The sequence below is a fragment of the Equus quagga genome, chromosome 2 (assembly GCF_021613505.1).
Source record: "Equus quagga isolate Etosha38 chromosome 2, UCLA_HA_Equagga_1.0, whole genome shotgun sequence".
NCBI lineage: Eukaryota > Metazoa > Chordata > Mammalia > Perissodactyla > Equidae > Equus > Equus quagga.
The window spans coordinates 92,245,217-92,265,125 of record NC_060268.1 but is presented as its reverse complement, the minus strand read 5'-3'; the positions used below and the strand labels follow the sequence as shown (position 1 = coordinate 92,265,125).

General features: G+C 43.0%; 1 protein-coding gene across 8 annotated transcripts in view; it reads right to left on the bottom strand.

The window, feature by feature from the left end:
• Nucleotides 1-19,909, bottom strand: part of WDR93 (WD repeat domain 93) — a 51,729-nt gene that overhangs the window by 23,900 nt on the left and 7,920 nt on the right. For all 8 annotated transcript variants that reach the window (XR_006887690.1, XR_006887691.1, XM_046655253.1 and 5 more), the window contains exons 2-7: nucleotides 16,684-17,028; nucleotides 15,874-16,066; nucleotides 14,021-14,085; nucleotides 6,540-6,618; nucleotides 4,711-4,826; nucleotides 3,170-3,208 (exon numbers count right to left, since the gene is read on the bottom strand). Coding sequence is in view for 6 of the 8 variants with exons in the window: in XM_046655253.1 (XP_046511209.1) it covers nucleotides 3,170-3,208; nucleotides 4,711-4,826; nucleotides 6,540-6,618; nucleotides 14,021-14,085; nucleotides 15,874-16,066; nucleotides 16,684-16,986 (795 nt within the window). In the remaining 2 variants the exon portion in view is untranslated. The remainder of the gene's footprint in view (nucleotides 1-3,169; nucleotides 3,209-4,710; nucleotides 4,827-6,539; nucleotides 6,619-14,020; nucleotides 14,086-15,873; nucleotides 16,067-16,683; nucleotides 17,029-19,909) is intronic.

The following is a 19,909-nucleotide window of genomic DNA, read 5'->3' as shown; positions in this document are numbered from 1 at the left end:
ATCAGCCTTGGTGGCTGTGTCTCTCATGTGAATTTAATTCGTTCTCCGGCCAGATGAACCCACATTAGGTAGAGGAAAAGTCTTCCTCCCTACACGGGGATGGTGATGTTCAGCAGTGCTGGTAGCTGGAGTCCTTGGTTCCTTCCAATTTTCTGAAACCTGATGTTCTTCCAATTTCTTTGCTGCAACTAAGGACCTGATGAATACTGATACAGCCATAAACTAGCAATAACTAGTTGGAAAATATAGACACATGCATTTAACTCCTCTCCCTCCTGAAACCCCATTAAAATGACAGAAAGGGTATTTTTAAGGAATAAATTCGTAAGGAATAAGAGAATAAAAGAGGAGACAAAAGCAAGAAAATTTTGAAGCTAGAAAGCAGATGGCTAAATGATTTAGCAGACCGAAGAAAGTTAAATCTGAACCCAGCAAGGGAGAAAGCCTGGGAGGTACCTGATTTACACCACAAACCCCCTAAGACTGGAGACAATGGCAGCTCCGGGTATCTCTGGAAGCAGAAGTGCCAGCAGGGCTGGCAACAGGCGTATTGGTTGAAAACCTCTTTAAGAAGCATCTAAACTCCTAGATTCTCCCCCTAACTCCATGCAGCCAAGAGAACAAAGTTAAAGCTCACGTACTCAAAGCTGAGCTTATCCCCACCCCCAAGCCATCTTCCCCAGTGGCTCCACAGCTCAGGCAAGAGATAGACGAGCCATCCCTGCGAAAACCGATCAGCCAAAGAGGAAACACTCCAAGACGCTGATGTGAGCATTTCCCAACAAAACAGCCTAGTTAGGGTGCCCTACAGTAAAACCACAGTCAAGAAGCCCCACCCACGTCCACAGAGCTTCTGGTCAGTTTCTCGGGGACCCCCACTCTCTGATATGAGTAGAGAGCCAAGGGCCACCAGACAAGGGAGGAAAGACAGAGACGAAAAGAAATAAACATCAAGGAAAAAGCAACTTGGGAGAAACAGACCATACATGGAGAAGAAACACCAAAAAATTATCAAAACCGTTCTCAGGGAAGCCACAGTATGCAATAAATAAATAAATAAAAGGGAAGGGGACAACCAGAGAACCACACGAAGGGATCTTGTAAATGAAAATATAATAGCAAGAATGAAAAACTCAGTGGAAGACTCGAGAGACAGAGTTGATGAGCTCTCCCCAAAGGCAGAACAATGACAACAAAAGTACGGAAAACAGAATCGAAAATATACAATAAGGTCACCAAGCAAGCAGGTGGCACAGACAGGATTAGAACCCTGGCAGTTTTGCTCCAAAGTTCATATGGTGTTGGTGTAGGCAGACAAATATTTTAATGGAACAGGATAAAGAGTATAGAAATATATATAGGAATGATAAAGATCACATTTAAAAGCAAATGGGAAAAGACGGATTACTCAGAAATATCTGTGTGGCAATTGGCTGTAGGAAAAAAAACAGATAAAAGTTGATCCCTTCCTGGCTCCATTCACAAAAGAAACTGCCATATGAAATCAAGAGTGAAATGTCAAAACAACAACAACAACTACGAAAGTATTAGGAGAAAACACAGGGGAATTTATTATAACCTTGAGACAGTGAAAGCCTTCTTAAGTACAATGGCTGTAAAGAAAGGAGAAAATTCTGGCTATAACAAAATCTAAAACTTTTTTCAACAAAAAAGCAAACAGACGAAGTAAAAAGGCAAACAACAGATTGGAAGAATATATATACTTGGCAAAGGATACATACAAGCAATTCACAGAAGAGAAAACCTCAACAGCCAACAAAAATATGAAGAGATTAATGAAAAGTAACACGAGATGTCATTTTGTTCCATCAGTTTGCAAAAAATATCAATTGATAATATCAAGGTCAGCAAGGCTGTGGCTTTCATGCCGTTTTTGAAGGACCATTTAGCAATATATACATTAAAACTAAACACACATACCCGTCAGGAGCACTGGGGCATATGAAGAAGAATTTACAAAGATTTTCATTGTATTATGCAAAAGCCACAAATTAGGACACCCTCAATATCATCAATATTCTAACAGCCAAATAAACTATGGTACATCCATAACATGGAATAGAACACAGAAGGTCGAAAGAACAAGGTAGGTTTGACACTGAAAAACCTTGCCAATAAGCTGAGTAAAAAAATTCTAGTTTGTAAGAAAATATATATAGTATGATGCTTCTTATATACAAAAAAAATTCCCATAAAACAAAACTATATTTTTCAAAATAAACAGATAAAAGAAGGTAAATATACACTAAAGGTCTAGAAAACACACACCAAGCTAGTAGTGGCGATGCCCTCTGGGGAGGGCTGCTCTATCCGAATGACCTGGCTTTTCCCAGAGTGATATATTCACACGTTATTTCTATCATTTGAAACATAATGTCATCTAAAAAGGGGAAAAAAGAAGGGCTCTAGAGAGACTTCCATCTGCAAGTTCATCACACCTCCACTGAGGAGCTGGAGTCCTCCGAGAGCGAAGCCTCTGGAAAGCACAGTGCTCTCTGCCTCAGAGGGAGAGCCAGGAGGCTCCAGGAGGCTGCTCTGTTCTCCAAGGGACCCCAGTACAAAGATGGAGCCCTCAAGAAACCCAGCTTGGCAGATGGGCTGTTATTTTGGCAGGGGCAAATTGGGCTTCATGGGGCCTGAAGTGTGCACAATTTAGGGGCCTCTGTAAGAAAAAGAACACAAAATTTTGAACACAAAATGACCATGGCACCCTAATAGTACCCAATATGGGGGAAATTGTGCCAGACAGGATGTCTGAACAAAAAGAGACAGTGGTCTTAAGTAATTGTGGTTAAAATATGTTACTTTGGCCAATTTTACAAAAATACGTGACCATGTGAACACATTACTAGGACCACTCCCAGGGCCTTGGCAGGGGCCATCCACGTGAGGGGCCCTGGACACGGACCCCCTGACCTTCAAGGGAACTCGGCTCTGGACAAAGTTGGGTGGCTTGGGTCTATGACCACAAGGACAGGACGCCACCTTCCACGGGTATGAGGCAGAAGACCAAGTCACAGAGGAACTGCAAATAGTGCCCTGGCGGAAGCTTTTACTAGGATATTTGATAGTTAAGGTAAATTTCAAGTCAAAATAAAAATCTCTAACATGGAAAATCTCTCTGGAGATTTTCTCTAAAGTTTCTTACCATTTCTAAATTATCTGAAGTCATGGCATCAAGAGTGTTCTGTGGAGAAAAATGATAAATTAATTCAGAGGAGGCTTTGATATGTTCCCCCTCCCCTTTTAATCTTCTGAGATGCTCTTTCTTCCCCCCAGTTACTCTTGTGAGTAGTGAACTCATGCGGTGGACATGGAGGACCAATATTTGTGTGGTCCTTCTGCCCGCAGGATTTTAACACATGATCCCAACTCTCCAGGATCTTAAAATGTAGCTGAGGAAATAAGAAACAGCAACGGTAAGAGGAAATATCAATGAGCAGAGATAAGGAGATCAGTTAGGAGACCACTACAAAAATCTAAGTTGATGCGAATATTTCTGATTGGTAAAATAAATCAGCGATGTTGACAATTTTATTTAACTCTAAATATAATTCATAGTACAAGAACTGCCTCTGACCCTGGCATTAGTTGGTTGCTTCTCAGCGTATGGAAACTGAGTGAATTATGGTGATAAACCACCCCCATTCCAAGGTGCCTTTCCCAGCTGGATAACAAATTAATCCCTCAAAAAATCTATCTGTTGGGCACTGAGTATGATACTATGAAGCTGGTTGATAAAAAGAAGCAGAAGGTTGGTCTTAACAATGTAGAAATTTATTGTCTAGTTAAGAAAAAAGGACTTTCATGGACAACAGGATAACTAAAAATCAAGGTAGTATGTGGAAAGTGTCAAAAAAGAGGCACAGAGAATAAATTCTGTGAGAGTTTAGAGCAGGAAGCTCTCCGGGCTGGTAACGCTCCCAGTGGTACAGGACTGCGCCCCGCCATGAAGATGCACACTCAGGAGAAAAGGCATTTATTCAAAGCCAGTCGATGAGCTCAGCACAAATGTGAGTCTCAATCTCGGTCTCCTATCTTAATTTTTTCACTAATTGTTCCACACCTAATACAACATCTTTTAAAGGCATGCTCAATTAATATTAGTTGTTGTTGGTTAAAAAAATAATAACTACACATAAGATAGATAAGAAAATTAAGTCTTAAAATAATATTTACTGAAGAACTATATTTTAAAGACACAGCATGAGACCCGGGGATCACATATAATTAAACTGAAATGGTGGAGAGCCTAACTTCTAAGAAGAACACGAAGAATATATGTATTCCCGTATATTGAGAACAATCTTGTTATACCATCATCTGGGAAATTTAGTGGAATGCAAGGCATCAAAGGGTTATTTCAGCCCAGGAGGGAAAAAATTACCTCCCATGCAGGAGTCAGGCCAGAAGACCCTCTTCCCAGAGAATCGCCTGGGAGTGGTCTTGCTGGAGGGCACCTCTCAGACAAGAGACACTGAGACTCCCACCATGGAAGTCACCTCTACTTTTTACTACCTTATTTTAACCAAAGCAAACTGATTAGGGAGACAGGGGCCAGTGTACCCACTGTCCTCTCTTGTAGCCTCCGGAAGGACTCATTCATCTTGAACTCCCAAAGAGGACGGAGGCTCGATGTGGGTCAAGGGAGGGAGAAACGAATGCGCTGAAAGCAGAGATGCTTCCTACCAGTTGCAGCTGTCTGACTTTTTTCTTCGGATTTATACTGAGTTGTGGGTGCTCCACTTCCTTGAGCCAGGACTCCTTGGGCAATTTATACACATCCAGCCAAATATCTCCGGCTCCTGCATTGGGAAACCAAGGAGCCATTGAGCAACTGCAAGCAGGCAACAAGTTTCCTCTGAGAAATGGCCTGGCTCCTTAGAACCCCTGGCACGGAGACCGGCAGACCCCCTCAGAACGGCACCTTTGAAAACTGAAGGAGACGTAGTCCTGCATCGGTTACAACAAGTCATCACCGCGGAAAGCTGTAGAGCTCCTCCCTCCAGCCACCGCATCTAAGGGACACAGGCTCCTGACACTCACAGCACCGATGTGACAGTTTTTAACCCAACTGTCTGCTCTGCCCAGTCCCCATGTTTTCTAGCTTCCAAATGGTACATTCCACTGACATTCCGTCTTGCAGCTACTTCCGTCTGGGGAGGAGAGTGGCATATAGAGAATCAGTAACTGAGAGGGGGATGGCTGAGAGGGTTGGAATTGGGACATGCCACAAGAGAATTCTTCTGACCAGTCTCTGAGGAGATGACAACCCATGGGGGGACTGTAGGACTTTACCTTGCCAAAGAAACCCTCAGCTTCTATACCGAATATCTGCCAACCTGGGAAAGGTCGCTTTCCTGGTCTGGGATTCTGGCTAAATGTTTCCTGAAAAAAGTAATCATCTGAACGCCTTTATTCAGACTTCTGGCCTCCAGAGCTGTGAGAGAATAAATATCTGCTGTTTTAGGCTGCCCAGTTTGTGGTACTTTATTACGCCAGCCCTAGGAAACTACTAGAAATGGTACAAACGTTTCCTTTGATGCATAAAACATTATAAAATATATCTCTTCCTCAAGCACCTTGTATCCAAGGGGCGTGAGGCAAGAGTACAAATACAGGCCCATATACCATATGTCTAAATATTTAAAAGTTAAAAATCAAGCTCACAGTCATTCGAATAACATGTTGTTCTATCACCACAGTAACAATTGCAACAGGTAAGATTCCGTGATGAATGCTAAAATTGGTGGGCAAAACTTTAAGGAGAAATGGGATATTTGCATAACCTCAAAGTATCTCCCCGAAGATGTTCACCAGTTACTGTGGTAGTTTCAACATATGTCCAAAATTCTTTGATCTTCCCATCTCTAGGAAGTGGTGCTTCAATTCTCTCCCCTTGAGTGTGGTCTGGACTCAGCGACTTGCTTTTAACAGAGTATGGAAAGGGAAAAACAGTAGCTCAACAGTGGAGGAAGCTGGCAAACACCACTTTAAGTGATCAAGGTTAAGAGAAGCAATAGTGAGTAACGTATCTTCCCCCAAGTCCTTAACCCCGGTTGAATCCTAAGAAAAATTCAGACAAACTGAAATTGAGGGACATTGCATGAAATACCTGACTGGTATTCTTCAAAAGTGTCAAGGTCATGAAAAACAAGGAAAGACCAAGACATTGTCACCGACAGGAGTAGACTAAGGAGATACAATGACTAAATGCAATATGGTATCCTGGACTCAACCTTGGAGCCAAAAACTAGATTAGGGGGAAAAGTGGTGAAATCTGAAAAACACCTGTAGTTAATAGTATTGTACCAATGCTACTTGCTTCATTTTGATGGTTGTACTGCGGTTATGTTAAACCTAGGTATTAGGGAAGCTGGGTGAAGGGTAAAGGGGAACTCTGCACTATTTTTGCAACTTGTTTTGTAAATTATTTCTGAATAAATGTTTGGGGGAAAAGTGATTATCTGGAAGAGATTACAAATAGGAGCCTTCTGAACAGCCTCTGGTTAACTTGCCTTGTAGGAAGAAGGCTGCAAAGTCCCCTCCTTGAGAAATCTCCATCTTTAGGCAGGTGGATTGCTTGCTGGTGTCCTCCTGGAAAGAAGCAAGATGCAGAGAGAGTGAGCTCAGCCTGACGACAGAGAAGAATGCATCTCAGGACTTTTGTGGTTCACACTAGAGAACAGAAATCCTTCTAAAGCTTGGGATATGAAAAGATGCCTCCAACTGTTTCATACTTTCTAATTTTGTACAGGAATTGGGCAAGATCACATGCAAAGAAGTGGAACTCCATTTTCTGTCTAAAAGTTTTTGGACTTATTTCCTGGTTTCTGAAATAATTCTGATGATTCGTGGCGATTTCATACTATCTGATCTCCTGGTCAGGTCTGCAAACCCTCCAGATCTGTGCCGGAACTCAATTATTCAAAATAGTCTGAAGTAAGTTCTACATGATACTGAAAACTCTGGTCATTGCTTGAAGAAAGGCTCTCTCTAGACTAGAGTAGTGTCTCAGTCTGTTCAGGCTGCTATAACAAAACACCATAGACTGAGTGGCTTATAAACAATAAACATTTATTTCTTACAGTTTTGGAGGCTGGAAATCCAAGATTTCCAAGGATTTCAAGAACTCGGCAGATCTGGTGTCTGGTGAGGGCCAGCTTCCTGGTTCAGAGTCTTCCTGCCACCTCTTTGCTGTGTCCTCCCATGATGGAAGGCTCAAGGGAGCTCTGTGGGGCCTCTTCTTAGGGCACTAATCTCTTTCATGAGGGCTCTGCCTTCATGACCTGCTCACCTCCCAAAGGTCCCACCTCCTCACACCATCATATTGAGGGTTAGGATTTCCGCGTGAATTCTGGGGGAACACAATCATTCAGTCCATAGCAAGTAGAGACTGATTCTAACCCTAGTATGAAACCTGCTCAAATTTCAGGCCAGGTAAGAGAGACTCAATGTGAATGGTTGTGCTCTACCTTTAAGGAGCTCTAAGACTAGCAAGATAAGGTGGCTAGATTGGTTAGGCTGGTAAGCCCCCAATTTACTTAAGAACGAGTTTTAAATATTTTTTATTTACATATTTTAATACCAACTTGTGGTCGGAGAAATTTCAAACACAACATAAAGAGAAAACAGTGTAATGAACACCCATGTGTCCGTTACTCAACTTCAGCAAGTATCACTAGATGACAAATCTTGTTTATTACCTCCCAACCTCATTAATATTTTATTTAATTAAGCCTAAAAGATTAACAATAATTCCTTAATACCACTTAATATCCAGTCTGTTTCAAATTTCCTCAGTGTTTCATAAATCTCAGAAATATCTTTTCACAATTGGTGTCTTCAGTCAGGATCCAAATGAAGTCAGGTACTGTATTTAGTTAGTGTATCTCTTAAGTCTCTTAGTTTATAACCGTCCCCCCATTTGCCTTTCTTTTTTGCGATTTATCTGTTGAAGAAACTGGGTCCTTTGTCCTATGGACTCTTTCACATTCTGGGTTGGACTGATCTCATCCCCACGGTGTTGTTTAACACGTTGCCAGGTCCCCTGTATTTCCTGTAAACTGGTAATCAGGTCTAGAGGTTTGATTAGATTTAGGTTCAACTGTTTGGGGACCAATACTCCACGGGGGGCGGTGTCTCGCTCCTGCATCACATCAGGAGGCTAATAACAGCTGGTTGTTCTCTCTCGCAGTCATGTTAAGGTTGACATTGAGAACAGGTGTTGTCATCCTGGCTCATCAATGATAACGCTCCCCATGAGCCATTGATGGTCATTGCCTAGGCCATTACTCTGCAAAATGGCTATAAAATAAAGATAGCCCAATTCCGTCATTCCTTTTGCATTTGTTAGAATTCTTCCATAAAGATCTTTCCACCATCAACTATTTGATTACTCTGAAATACAGCCTATACAGGAAAGTCAGGATAAACACTTGATTTTCTCCCTTACCAGTTTTCAGAATACTGAGTTTCTACCCCAGCAACTTGCAAAGGTAAAAATGAAGTCTTTAAAAATCTATATTATGAATTAATGATTTTTTAAAATATTTTTGGTGTGTTCTAACCCATTAACACTATGTTCTGTATAATGTCCCTGTCAATTTGGATATCACAGTTATGCTGGTCTCATAAAATGAGCAGAGGGGTATGTATTCTCTATATATTGTCTTTAGAGAGTTTCTTAAACATAAAATTTAAATAGTTAAAGGCACAGATATTAAATGTACATCTTGATGAGTTCTGGCAAATGCACACACCTGTGTAACTAACACACAGTCAAGGTATAGGACATTACCATCGCCCTAGAAAGCACCCTAGTGCCCTATTCCAGTCAACTACCCTCTATAGGCAATCGCTGCGCTCATCTTCCTCACCAACACACATGAGTTTTTCCTGCTCTTAAATTTCATATCATTGGCATCATACAGAATGCACTCTTTGTACATTCTGGCTTCTTTCACTCAACTCAAAGTTTTTGAATTTTATCCACTGTGTTGGGAGCATCACTAGTTCATTACGTTTTATTGCTAAATAGCATTCCATTGAATTAATATGCCACAAATCTGTATTCATTCTGATTGTTTCTAGTTTTTGATTATTATAAATAAAGCTTCTATAAACATTCTTGTACAAATATTTTTGGGGATATATGTTTTTACTTCTCCTGGGTAAATATCTAGGAGTCAAATTGATGGGTCATAGGTTTAACTCTATAAGAAACTACTATACTGTTTTTCAAAGCGGGTGTACCACTGACACTTCCACCAGCAACGTATGAAAGGCCCTGTTGCTGCGCACCCTCATCAGTAGATGGTGTGCTGTCTTTTCAATTTTAAGCATTAGAATAGAGTGTAGTGATGTCTCGTGATTTTAATTTGCCTTTTTCTGTTACTAATGTTATTGGGTACTTTTAAAAATTAGTTGTTCATATATCTTCTTTTGTAAAATGTCAGTTCAAGTCTTTTGCCTATTTTTTAATTGGGCTGTCTTTTTATTATTGATTAGGAGTTCTTTATATATTCTGGATACATTTTAAAAGCTATATATATACATTGCAGGTATCTAGTCTGTCTGTGGCTTGCTTTTCTGTTTTCTTAATAGTATCTTTATAATAATAATAATTACAAAGAACTTTATTAACAAGTGCTTGCATTTTGTTGACTTTTTTGAAAAAAACTGAGTGTAATCTTTTTTAAAATCTTTTGTGTGTGTGAGGAAGATGGTCCCTGAGCTAACATCTGTTGCCTGTCTTCCTCTTTTCGCTTGAGGAAGATTGTCCGTGAGCTAACATCTGGGCCAGTCTTCCTCTACTTTGTATCTGGGATGCCGTCACAGCGTGGCTTGATGAGTGGTGTGTACATCGGCACAGGGATCTGAACACACGAACCCCGGGCTGCAGAAGCGGAGCCTGTGAACTTAACCACTACGACATCAGGCTGGCCCCTGTAATGTTTTATCCAAAATAAAAAATGAGGTTCTTAAAAATTTCAACTTGGCCAGATATAAAACAGTTTAAAAACCTTTAAAGGTGCATTGAGAAAAACCAGGCTTTTTAAAAAAACCAAAAAGAGATATCTTTAGGTAAAAATAAAAACCAGATGCTGCATAGATAATGCCAATATTTCTAGTTATTGAGTCCATGGTCAAAAAACCAGGCAAGGAAGGTCTTCAGCTCCAATCTTTTGCTCACTTTTTATTGCTGGAATTTCATAGTCATTTCTCAAACCAGGTGATGGTACAGGTGGCAAACCGATGTTAGCTCAGCCCAGCCCTGCTCAGCCTCGGAAGCTGACGAATTCTCAGCCGAACTCTCGGCTGCTTTTGTCCTTCTGCCGTCTCAAGGCTAGGTTTTGCAGGTGTTTGCAGCGGCACTAGAAGTTGCAGGGTACTGGTGCTAGGTGGCTGCTGACCTCAGGTCTCATCTCCTTGGTTTTCCTCCTCCTCTCCCCGCTGTGCTCTCTGGGCTCTCATTGGGGAGGAGGGCCTGTCTTCCGATACAGACTCTGTCTCCTTGGTCTACCTGGTTCTGTACTCTGCCTGTCAGCTCCCTCCATCCCTTCTCCCTGCACAGAACGACTGACATGCTGTGGTGGGTGCCCGCAGGGTCTCTGCACTCTGGCAGGTGGGCCCCGTCACCTGCTGTGGGGCCTGGCCTTCGGGGGCCCTCTCCGACTCCTCGTTCTTTCCCTCTCTCTCACCAGGGTGGAATTCTGCTGGTAATGGTGTGGATGTGGACACTTTCACAATGGTTCGGGCCTGCTGCAGACTTACTGCCTCGCATGGAACTCCACTAGGCCTGTACCATCTGCTGCCTCTGCACCCATTTCTCCTTCAACAACATCCACTCTACCGTCTGTCCGTCTCCCACGCCGCAAAGGCCTTCCTGGGGTTATTCTTTATGGCACTCTGCTGTCCAAATACGTCTTCCTTGGTGTCCTTCCTGTTGATGAAACCGTATCTGTTCTTCACATGGAACCATTTGACTGTTCCCTAAACTGTCACTGCCATGCCCGGCTTGTCCCCACCAGCGGGTGCCACTACTCCCTGTGCTGTGGTGGGTGGTACAGGGGTGGGCAGTGCAGAGGCCGCTGCTGGGTCTCTGCCTCACTGCTCAGAGTTGTGGTCATGGTGACTGGGCCTGGCGTGACAGCTGCAGCTCCTTCTTGGGTGTGAGGGTCACTAGGCTGGGCGCCGGTGGGGTTGCGCAAGGTTCTCTGGGGTCTGCTTTCAACTCCTGCTACCGATTGAACTTTAATAACATCTTTTGATGAGCAAAAGTTTTAATTTTTGTAACAGCTTTATCAGAGGCATAATAACATATAATAAACTGCACAAAGTATAGAATTTGATATGTTTTTGACATAAGGACAGCCCTTGAAACCATCACCACATCAAGATATTGAACATATCCATCACCCCCAAAAGTTTCCTCCTGCCCCTTGGTAATCCTTCCCTCCACCTTTCTCCCACCCGACCCTAGGCAAAAATTCATGTTTTCTGTCACTAGATTAGTTTGTATTTTCTAGAACCTTATATAAATGGAGTCACACAGTATGTATCCTTTTTTGTCTGACTTCTTTCACGCAGCACAGTCGTTTTGAGATTTATCCCTGTGGTTACGCGCATTGATAGTTTGCTCCTTTCACTGCTGAGCAGCATCCCGTTGTGTGGACATCCCACAGTGTGCCTATCCATTCACCTGTTAATGGACATTTGGGTGGTTTCTGGGTTTTGGCTATTACAAATAAAGCTATTATGAACATTCATGTGCGAGTCTTTGTATAGGGATGTGCTTTCATTTCTCCTGGGTAAACACCTAGGAGTGGAATGGCTGGATCATATGGCAGGTGTATGTTTAACTTTTTAAAAAACTGCCAGAACAGTCGTACAGTTCTACTTCACCACAGCAGTGTATGAGCGTCCCATTGTGGCGCACCTCTGCCAGCACTTGGTGTGGTCGGTCTGTTTAATTTTAGGCATTCTAATACATGTGTAGTGGTTGCTCATTGTGACTTTGACTTGCATTTCCCTAACGACTAATGATGTTGAGCATCTTATTTGCCTTCCATATAACTTCTTTGGTGACCTATCTTTCTTTTCAAATCCTTTGCCCATTTAAAAAACTGGGTTGTTTATTTCCTTATTTTTGAGTTTGAGTTTTGAGAGTTCTTTACATATTCTGGATACAAGTCCTTTATCAGATAGGTGATTTACAATTCTTTTCTCCCAGTCTATCACTTGTCTTTTTATTCTTTTCACAGTGTCTTTTATAGAACAGAAGTTTTAAATTTTGATGAAGTCCAATTTATCAATTTTTTCTTATATGGACTGTGCTTTTGATAGTGGAACTAAAAAATCTTTGCCTAACCCAAGGTTACAAAGATTTTCTCCTATGGTTTCTTCTAGAAGTTTTATAGTTTTAAATTTTACATATAAGCATATAATACATTTTGAGTTAATTTTTGTATATGGTGTGAGGAATAAGAAGTTTTTAATTCTGATGAAGTCCAATATCAATTTTTTCTTTTATGGTTAGCACTTTTCATGTCCTAAGAAATCTTTGCCTGTGCCAAGGTTGCAAAAATATTTTCCTGTGTTTTCTTCTGGAAGGATGACATTTTAGCCTTTTCATTCAGGTTTATAATCCATATCCAATCAGTGTTTGTATATGGGGTGAAGTAGGGGTGTGGTTCATTTCCTCCTCCACTTGTTTACCTAGCAGTCCAGCATCATTTGTTGAAAATACTTCCTTTCCCCCACTGAACTGCTTTGGTGCCCAAGAACAGTACTTTTTACAAGACAAACTGCAAGTAAAAATCTTCTCTGGGGCTGGCCCTGTGGCCTAGTGGTTACGTTCGGCGTGCTCTGCTTCGGTGGCCTGGGTTTGTGGGTTTGGATCCTGGGCGCAGACCTACACCACTCATCAGCCATGCTGTGGTGGCGATTTGCATAAAAAGTAGAGGAAGACTGGCACAGACGTTAGCTCAGGGTTAATCTTCCTTAGGAAAAAACAAAATTTACTCTGAGCAATTCTCTCTCTTTTTTTGGATCCATTGATTCAAAAAACACTTGCTGGGGGCAGGCCCAGTGTCACAGCAGTTAAGTTGGCATGTTCTGCTTCAGTGGCCAGGGGTTCGCCGGATTGGATCCCGGGTGCAGACATGGCACTGCTTGGCAAGCCACGCTGTGGTAGGCATCCCACATATAAAGTGAAGGAAGAAGGGCACAGATGTTAGTTCAGGGCCAGTCTTCCTCAGAAAAAAGAGGAGGATTGGCAGCAGTTGTTAGCTTAGGGCTAATCTTCCTCAAAAAAAACCAAAACAAACAAACAAAAATACTTGCTGACAACCTACAGTGTGCTAGGAACAAGGGACACACAGGTGAGTAAGACACGTCCCCTGCCCTCGGGATGCTTACGTCCAGGAGAAGCAGCAGTCATACAAACAAGTCAGCATGGAGGGTGGAGGAAACAGTGTGACAGAAATGCTGTTCTATGTGGGGGTGGCACAGAGGAGGGAGAGAGGGCTCTCCCTTGGGTATATGAGGGAATGCATCTCAGCAAGGGAGAGATGGAGCTGGTCTTGAAGGAAACTAAGGGAACGAGGGAAATTGAAGAGGTACACACAGTAAGCAAGGAGGCAAGGAGGGCACTCCAAGCAGAGGGAACAGCATGGGCCAGGGAACAGGGTGTGAAGCAGCCTGGAAAATTCAGGGACTTGTAAGTAGTTACTAGATATGCTGGTCTGGTGCTCAGTCTGGCCTGGAGCTCCTCAGCAATTGTCTTCTCTCAACAAAAGGGTGTACAAATCCAAGGCGCTGAGTACGTGCCCGCTGACGGTGGGGGATCTTGTAACTGGACATTCTGGAGGAGGCTCCCTGACCAGGGAATCTATTTCTTTCCACTCTAGGACAGCTGTCACCACCTCCCGATTAGAAGTAAACTCGATTTGCTGTAGCTTTTGGCCCAGCTATGGGTGAAAGAACAGGAACTTACCACTTCGTTGATGGCTTTGATGAGGCAAAGACCATCCTTATAAAGATAGAACAGTCTAACGATGCCTGAAACAGAAAACTAAGTGAGAATGTAAGACAGACCAGCAAACCAAAGAAGCACTAGAATGTTCTATTTGACTTTCTGAAATGATCGTCGAAAGCTCATGCCTTCTCAGGCCTCCTCCCTGGCCCCTCCACTGCCAGGATGAGCTTAGTATGCCCGCCTTGCTCCACCTCTCACTTGAAGGGTTCAAGCTCTGCTCCCTCCTGGGTCCTCTCCGCCTGCCTGGCCCCGTCCCTTCTCCTGGAAGCCTCCGTAAGGACTTGGGCCCCCAGCGATCCACTGCTTGGTTTCTGTCTCCCTGTTTCAGTGCAGCATCCTGCACTGCCCTGCACTGTCATCCAACTGCTTCCTGTGAGTGTGTTTTACTCCTCTCAGCGAGTTCACAGATTCCTTGAGGGAAAGAACCACATCTCACCGTTCCATGTGCCTCGCCTCTCAACCCCCAATAAGCTCCTCATGCAGTTAATTTTGTTGTATATTAATATACATCACTCTAATTCCCATTTCACCTAAGGGCTTCGTATATGATCATCATCCCCCATGCCTTCTTGCCTCTTTCTTTAGGTGCCTCCCGCACACTCAGAACTTGTTCTACTCCCACAGTACAGACCTTGTCGAGGCATCTGGCCCACCGTGGGTGGAACTCTGACTCTGCTCCATGCCCACAAATGTGCTAGGGACCACCAAGGCCATCTCTGCCTTGAAATTCACCACAGAGCATCACACAGACGTGAAACCAATTAGATATAATGCAGAGTGACAAATGCAATCCTATCTTCAGACCAAACTTCTCCTGAGCTTCAACATTCCCACTCCCAATGCCTGAAAGCTGAGCGTGCTCAAATCGAACTCCTCAACTCACAGACCCAGAGCCGGATTCTCCTGTAACCGCTATCAAGCAACGGCACCATCATCCACCCCATCAACTACGGCAGGAGGGAGCCATTTCCCTTCACCTCCCCCTCACACATCTGCCCACTCCCCACCCCATGCACGTTCCATCACTCACCAAGTTTTTCCATTATATTTTCCTTTTCATTTTTAAAGCTTTTTATTTTGAACTAACTTGAGACTTACAGATAAGTTGCAAGAACAGTATAAGGAGCTCGCTCCTTCCTTCACCCACTTCCCCTAATGTTAACACCTTCCATCAGCATAATCCAATTTCCCTTTTCATTTCAATAGCCCCTTGCCTTGGTTCAGACCTTCATAATTTCTCTCCTTAATGAATACAATAGTTCTTCCTGCTCTCTCTGCCTTTTGACTTTTTAAACTCCTAACCAGTGTGCCCTTCCTAAAATGCCAATCTGGTCAGGTCAGCCCCCTGCAGAAAGCGTCCTCCAGGACACTGTCTATAGTTCTCTATACTGTAGTCCTGTTGGGGGCCTGGTTCATCCTCAGCTCAGGCTGAGGTTCACGTGAGCGGCAGGACTGCTGCAGGTGCGAAGGGTGTGGGACTCTGGGGCCACGCTGCCCGGTTCAATCGTGCTGGTGCCACTTACTTCCTGTGTTAGCTCACATAAGTTACTGAACCTCCCTGCCTCAGTTGCCTCTTCTGAGAGACATGGATAATAAATTACACCTACCTCCCAGGGCTGTTGTGAGGGTTCAATGGGCCAATATATGTGAAATGTCAGAAAAGTGCCTGGCACGCCACATTGTCCTGTAGGTGTTAGTTACCACCACATGACCATGCCTGGCCCTGCTCATTTCTGGAAAGGAGATGAAATTGAGCAACGTCCACAGTTGCTTGTTAATGAAGCTGAAAAAGGAAGATGAAGAACACGTACCTATTTCGTCCACAGGAGCAATAAGTATTTCACTCCCCAAATCTGTGGCGCAGATGGAAGTGACATCAACCTTAAGTTTCTCCCAAACGTATATTTGTTTAGCATTGAACAGACTATGGATGGAGAATCCTCTGGCTCCTCCAATAAACACGTAGTCTTGGGAAATCGCCATACAATTTGGCATTTTGTTGAGCTGAGAAAACAAAAACAAAGAAAAAAAGGAACGATTTCCAGCTGTCGCCATCTGCAAGTAACATGAGCTAACTTTTCAAAGAGGGATGTGGGCCCTTCCTAGATATAAGATCATCCCCAGACATGGTGCTCATCTAATTATGTTGCCCAAGCATTGAGAAAGTCACAGCATTCCACTTACGGGAAAGGGGCCAGAGAAAACAAAGAAGTTGAGGATAAATGCACGTTCACAACACTAAGCACGACTACAAGCCCGGTGACGAGTGGACCAGCGGCCCCATTCCCTGTACTTTATTAACCTGGAACACTGTGGGAGGAGCTATGGCTGAGGCACTGGCATATTCCCAACCATCGAGCATGATTAATACCTTCAGAAAGACTGTTAAATAACAACAGAATATAAACGACTTTCTGTATAATCTTCAATTAACCAGAACACCCATTTCCCCAGGCAATCACTAGATCCATTTTAACCAACATCAGCACACCTGTAATCTTTTAAAACTGTGTCTGTCTTACTGAATGAAGGTTCCCGGTAGGAATGACTCCCTGGACCAGGTGTTTTCACATATTAACCCTAAAGTGAGAAACAGGGACTCCGGGTCAGCTGCTCCGTACCTTGCTTTCCACAACTGGAGGGTAGACGGTGGGCCGGATGCGGCTGAGCTCAGATTTCCTCAGTGCGTCCCTCTCCTCGATAACTTCCCACGACCGGTCAAACAGAAGGTTCACCAGCTTGTTGATCATGCGATAAGGCTGAGGCAGGGAATCCAGCTCCTCATCCGGATCCTTGAAGACATAATCCTCTTCATCATCCTTAGACCAGTCCTTCTCTGTTGGGGATGGCACCTCCAGCAGCACCTTTCGTGTAAAACTGGGCAGTCTTGTTTTCTGGGCTTGACTTCCTTTGGGGGATGACATCACAGAAGGTGGCACTGGGAATTTCTATGAAATTCTGGAAAGCTGATAAGGAAGTAAGCAAAGGTACCTTGAGAAAAAGGGGACGTTACCAGAAGACAGCACATCATCCTCTTTCCCACAATAGCCTATGCGGACCGTCTACTCTGGAGACTGGCACTTTCCTTACTGATCCCAGGATTGTTTCCGCATTACTGAGATACACTCTTCAGACTAGTAAGGACATCGGCAGAGCCAGGTATTGACTATTCACATCCTCCAGACCAGCCCATGATGATGTGTACTATGATGGAAGGATAGGGATTTGGCATCTGTGTGCCTTTCTTCACCTCCTAATAAGAGAGTGGCAGGGCTGGCCAGTGGCACAGCGGTTAAGTTTGCACATTCTGCTTCAGCAGCCCGGGGTTCACCGGTTTGTATCCCGGGTGCAGACCTACACACTGCATGTCAAGCCATGCTGCGGCAGGCGTCCCACATAGAAAGTAGAGGAAGATCGGCATGGATTTAACTCAGGGCTAATCTTCCTCAAAAAAAAAAAGAGTGGCTGTCTTTCTGTCCCAAATAGAATTCACTCTCTCTCCAGCAATGTATGCCGTCTCCTGTTCTTCCGTGTCTGCAGATGGCTGTGCTCAAGCCCGCTGGGTATGAGCTACGACTTCTCCCCTTCCCTCTCCATCACCTCCAGTCTGATGCCGTTCACGCACTTCCACTCCTTGCTGTCTAATTTGTTCCTTCTTTCTATTCCCACTACTGCCGCCCAGCAGTTCTGTAGGCTCACTGCCCAGAGCCTATGGGGTTTTTCAAGGGCCTACAGAAAAGTCTGAGACTTGGGAAAAAAAAGAACCTGACTGAAAAAAAAGCCCACAAAATCAAAATAATTAAATATTTACAAAAATATTTACAACTTATCAGCTCCACTCTGTATGCGTACATAAAGTTTAAGTCTATAAGAAAAGAACAAGTAATCTGTACCTTATAAAACGCAAAACTGTACAAAAATTACAATCGCAACTAAAAGAATAAAGTACCTAGGAATAAATTTAACCAAGGAGGTGAAGGACTTATACAATGAAAGCTATAAGACATTATTGAAAGAAAGTGATAATGACATAAAGAGATGGAAAGAGATTCCATGCACATGGATTGGAAGAATAAACATAGTTAAAATGTCCATACTACCCAAAGCAATCTACAGATTCAATGCAATCCCAATCAGAGTCCCAATGACATTCTTCATGGAAATAGAACAAAGAATCCTAAAATTCATATGGGGCAACCAAAGACCCCGAATTGCTAAGGCAATCCTGAGAAAAAAGAACAAAGCTGGAGGCATCACAATCCCCAACTTCAAAATATACTACAAAGCCATAGTGATCAAAATGGCATGGCACTGGTACAACAACAGGCACAGAGATCAATGGAACAGAACTGAAGGCCCAGAAATAAAATCACACATCTGCGGACAGCTAATCTTTGTCAAAGGTGCCAAGAACATACAATGGAGAAAAAATAGTCTCTTCCATAAATGGTGCTGGGAAAACTGGACAGCCACATGCAAAAGAATGAAGGTAGACCACTATCTCATGCCATACACAAAAATACATTCAAAATGGATCAAAGACTTGAAGATAAGCCCTGAAACGATAAAACTCCTGAAAGATAATATAGGTAGTACGCTCTTTGACATCGAACTAAAAAGGACCTTTTCAAATACCATGTCTCCTCAGAAAAGAGAAACAAAAGAAAAAATAAACAAGTGGGAATTCATCAGACTAAAGAGCTTCTACAAGGCAAAAGAAACTAGAATCAAAACAAAGAGACAACCCACCAATTGGGAGAAAATATTTGCAAATCAGATATCTGACAAGGGGTTAATCTCCATAATATATAAGGAACTTAAACAACTGAACAATAAAAAAACAAATAGCCTGATCAAAAAATGGGCAGAGGATATGAACAGACATTTTTGCAAAGAAGATATACAGATGGCCAATAAACACATGAAAAGATGTTCATCATCACTAATCATCAGGGAAATGCAAATCAAAACTACACTAAGATTTCACCTTATGCCTGTTAAAATGGCTATAATCACTAAGACTAAAAATAACAAATGTTGGAGAGGGTGTGGAATAAGGGAACCCTCATACACTGCTGGTGGGAATGCAAACTAGTGCAGCCACATGGAAAACAGTATGGAGATTCCTCGAAAAACTAAAAACTACCATACACCCAGCTATCCCACTATGGGGTATCTACTCAAACAACTTGAAATCAGCAATTCAAAGTAACATATGCACCCATGTTCATTGCAGCACTATTCACAATAGCCAAGACATGGAAACTATCCAAGTGCCCATTGACTGATGACTGGATAAAGAAGATGTGGTATATATACAACGGAATACTACTCAGCTGTAAAAAAAGACAAATTCATCCCATTTGCAACAACACGGATGGACCTGGAGGGAATTATGCTAAGCGAAATAAGCCAGACTGAGAAAGACAAACACCAGGTGATTTCACTCATATGTGGAATATGAACAAACACATAGACAAAGAAAACAGTTCAGTGGTTACCAGAGGAAGGGGGCTGGGGGTGGGCACAGGGGTGAAGGGGAGCACTTAATGTGGTGACAGTGAAGAAATAATGTACAACTGAAATCTCACATTGAGGTAAACTATTATGATCTCAATAAAAAAACTGTACAAATTATAAAATAAGACTTTCAAATGTTACAGTTTAAAAAAGGCATTTAATGTAGAACACAGGGTACATTTTAAGACGCTTAACATAGTAGAGGATGCGCCTGGGGCCATGGCAGTCTTATAAAGGCCCTGCTGCCGTCGTCATCTCTCACCCGCCAGAGCACACCTGTGATGTTTCCAGTGCATGAGTGAGAGGTGACGAGCTGAGTCTCAGTCT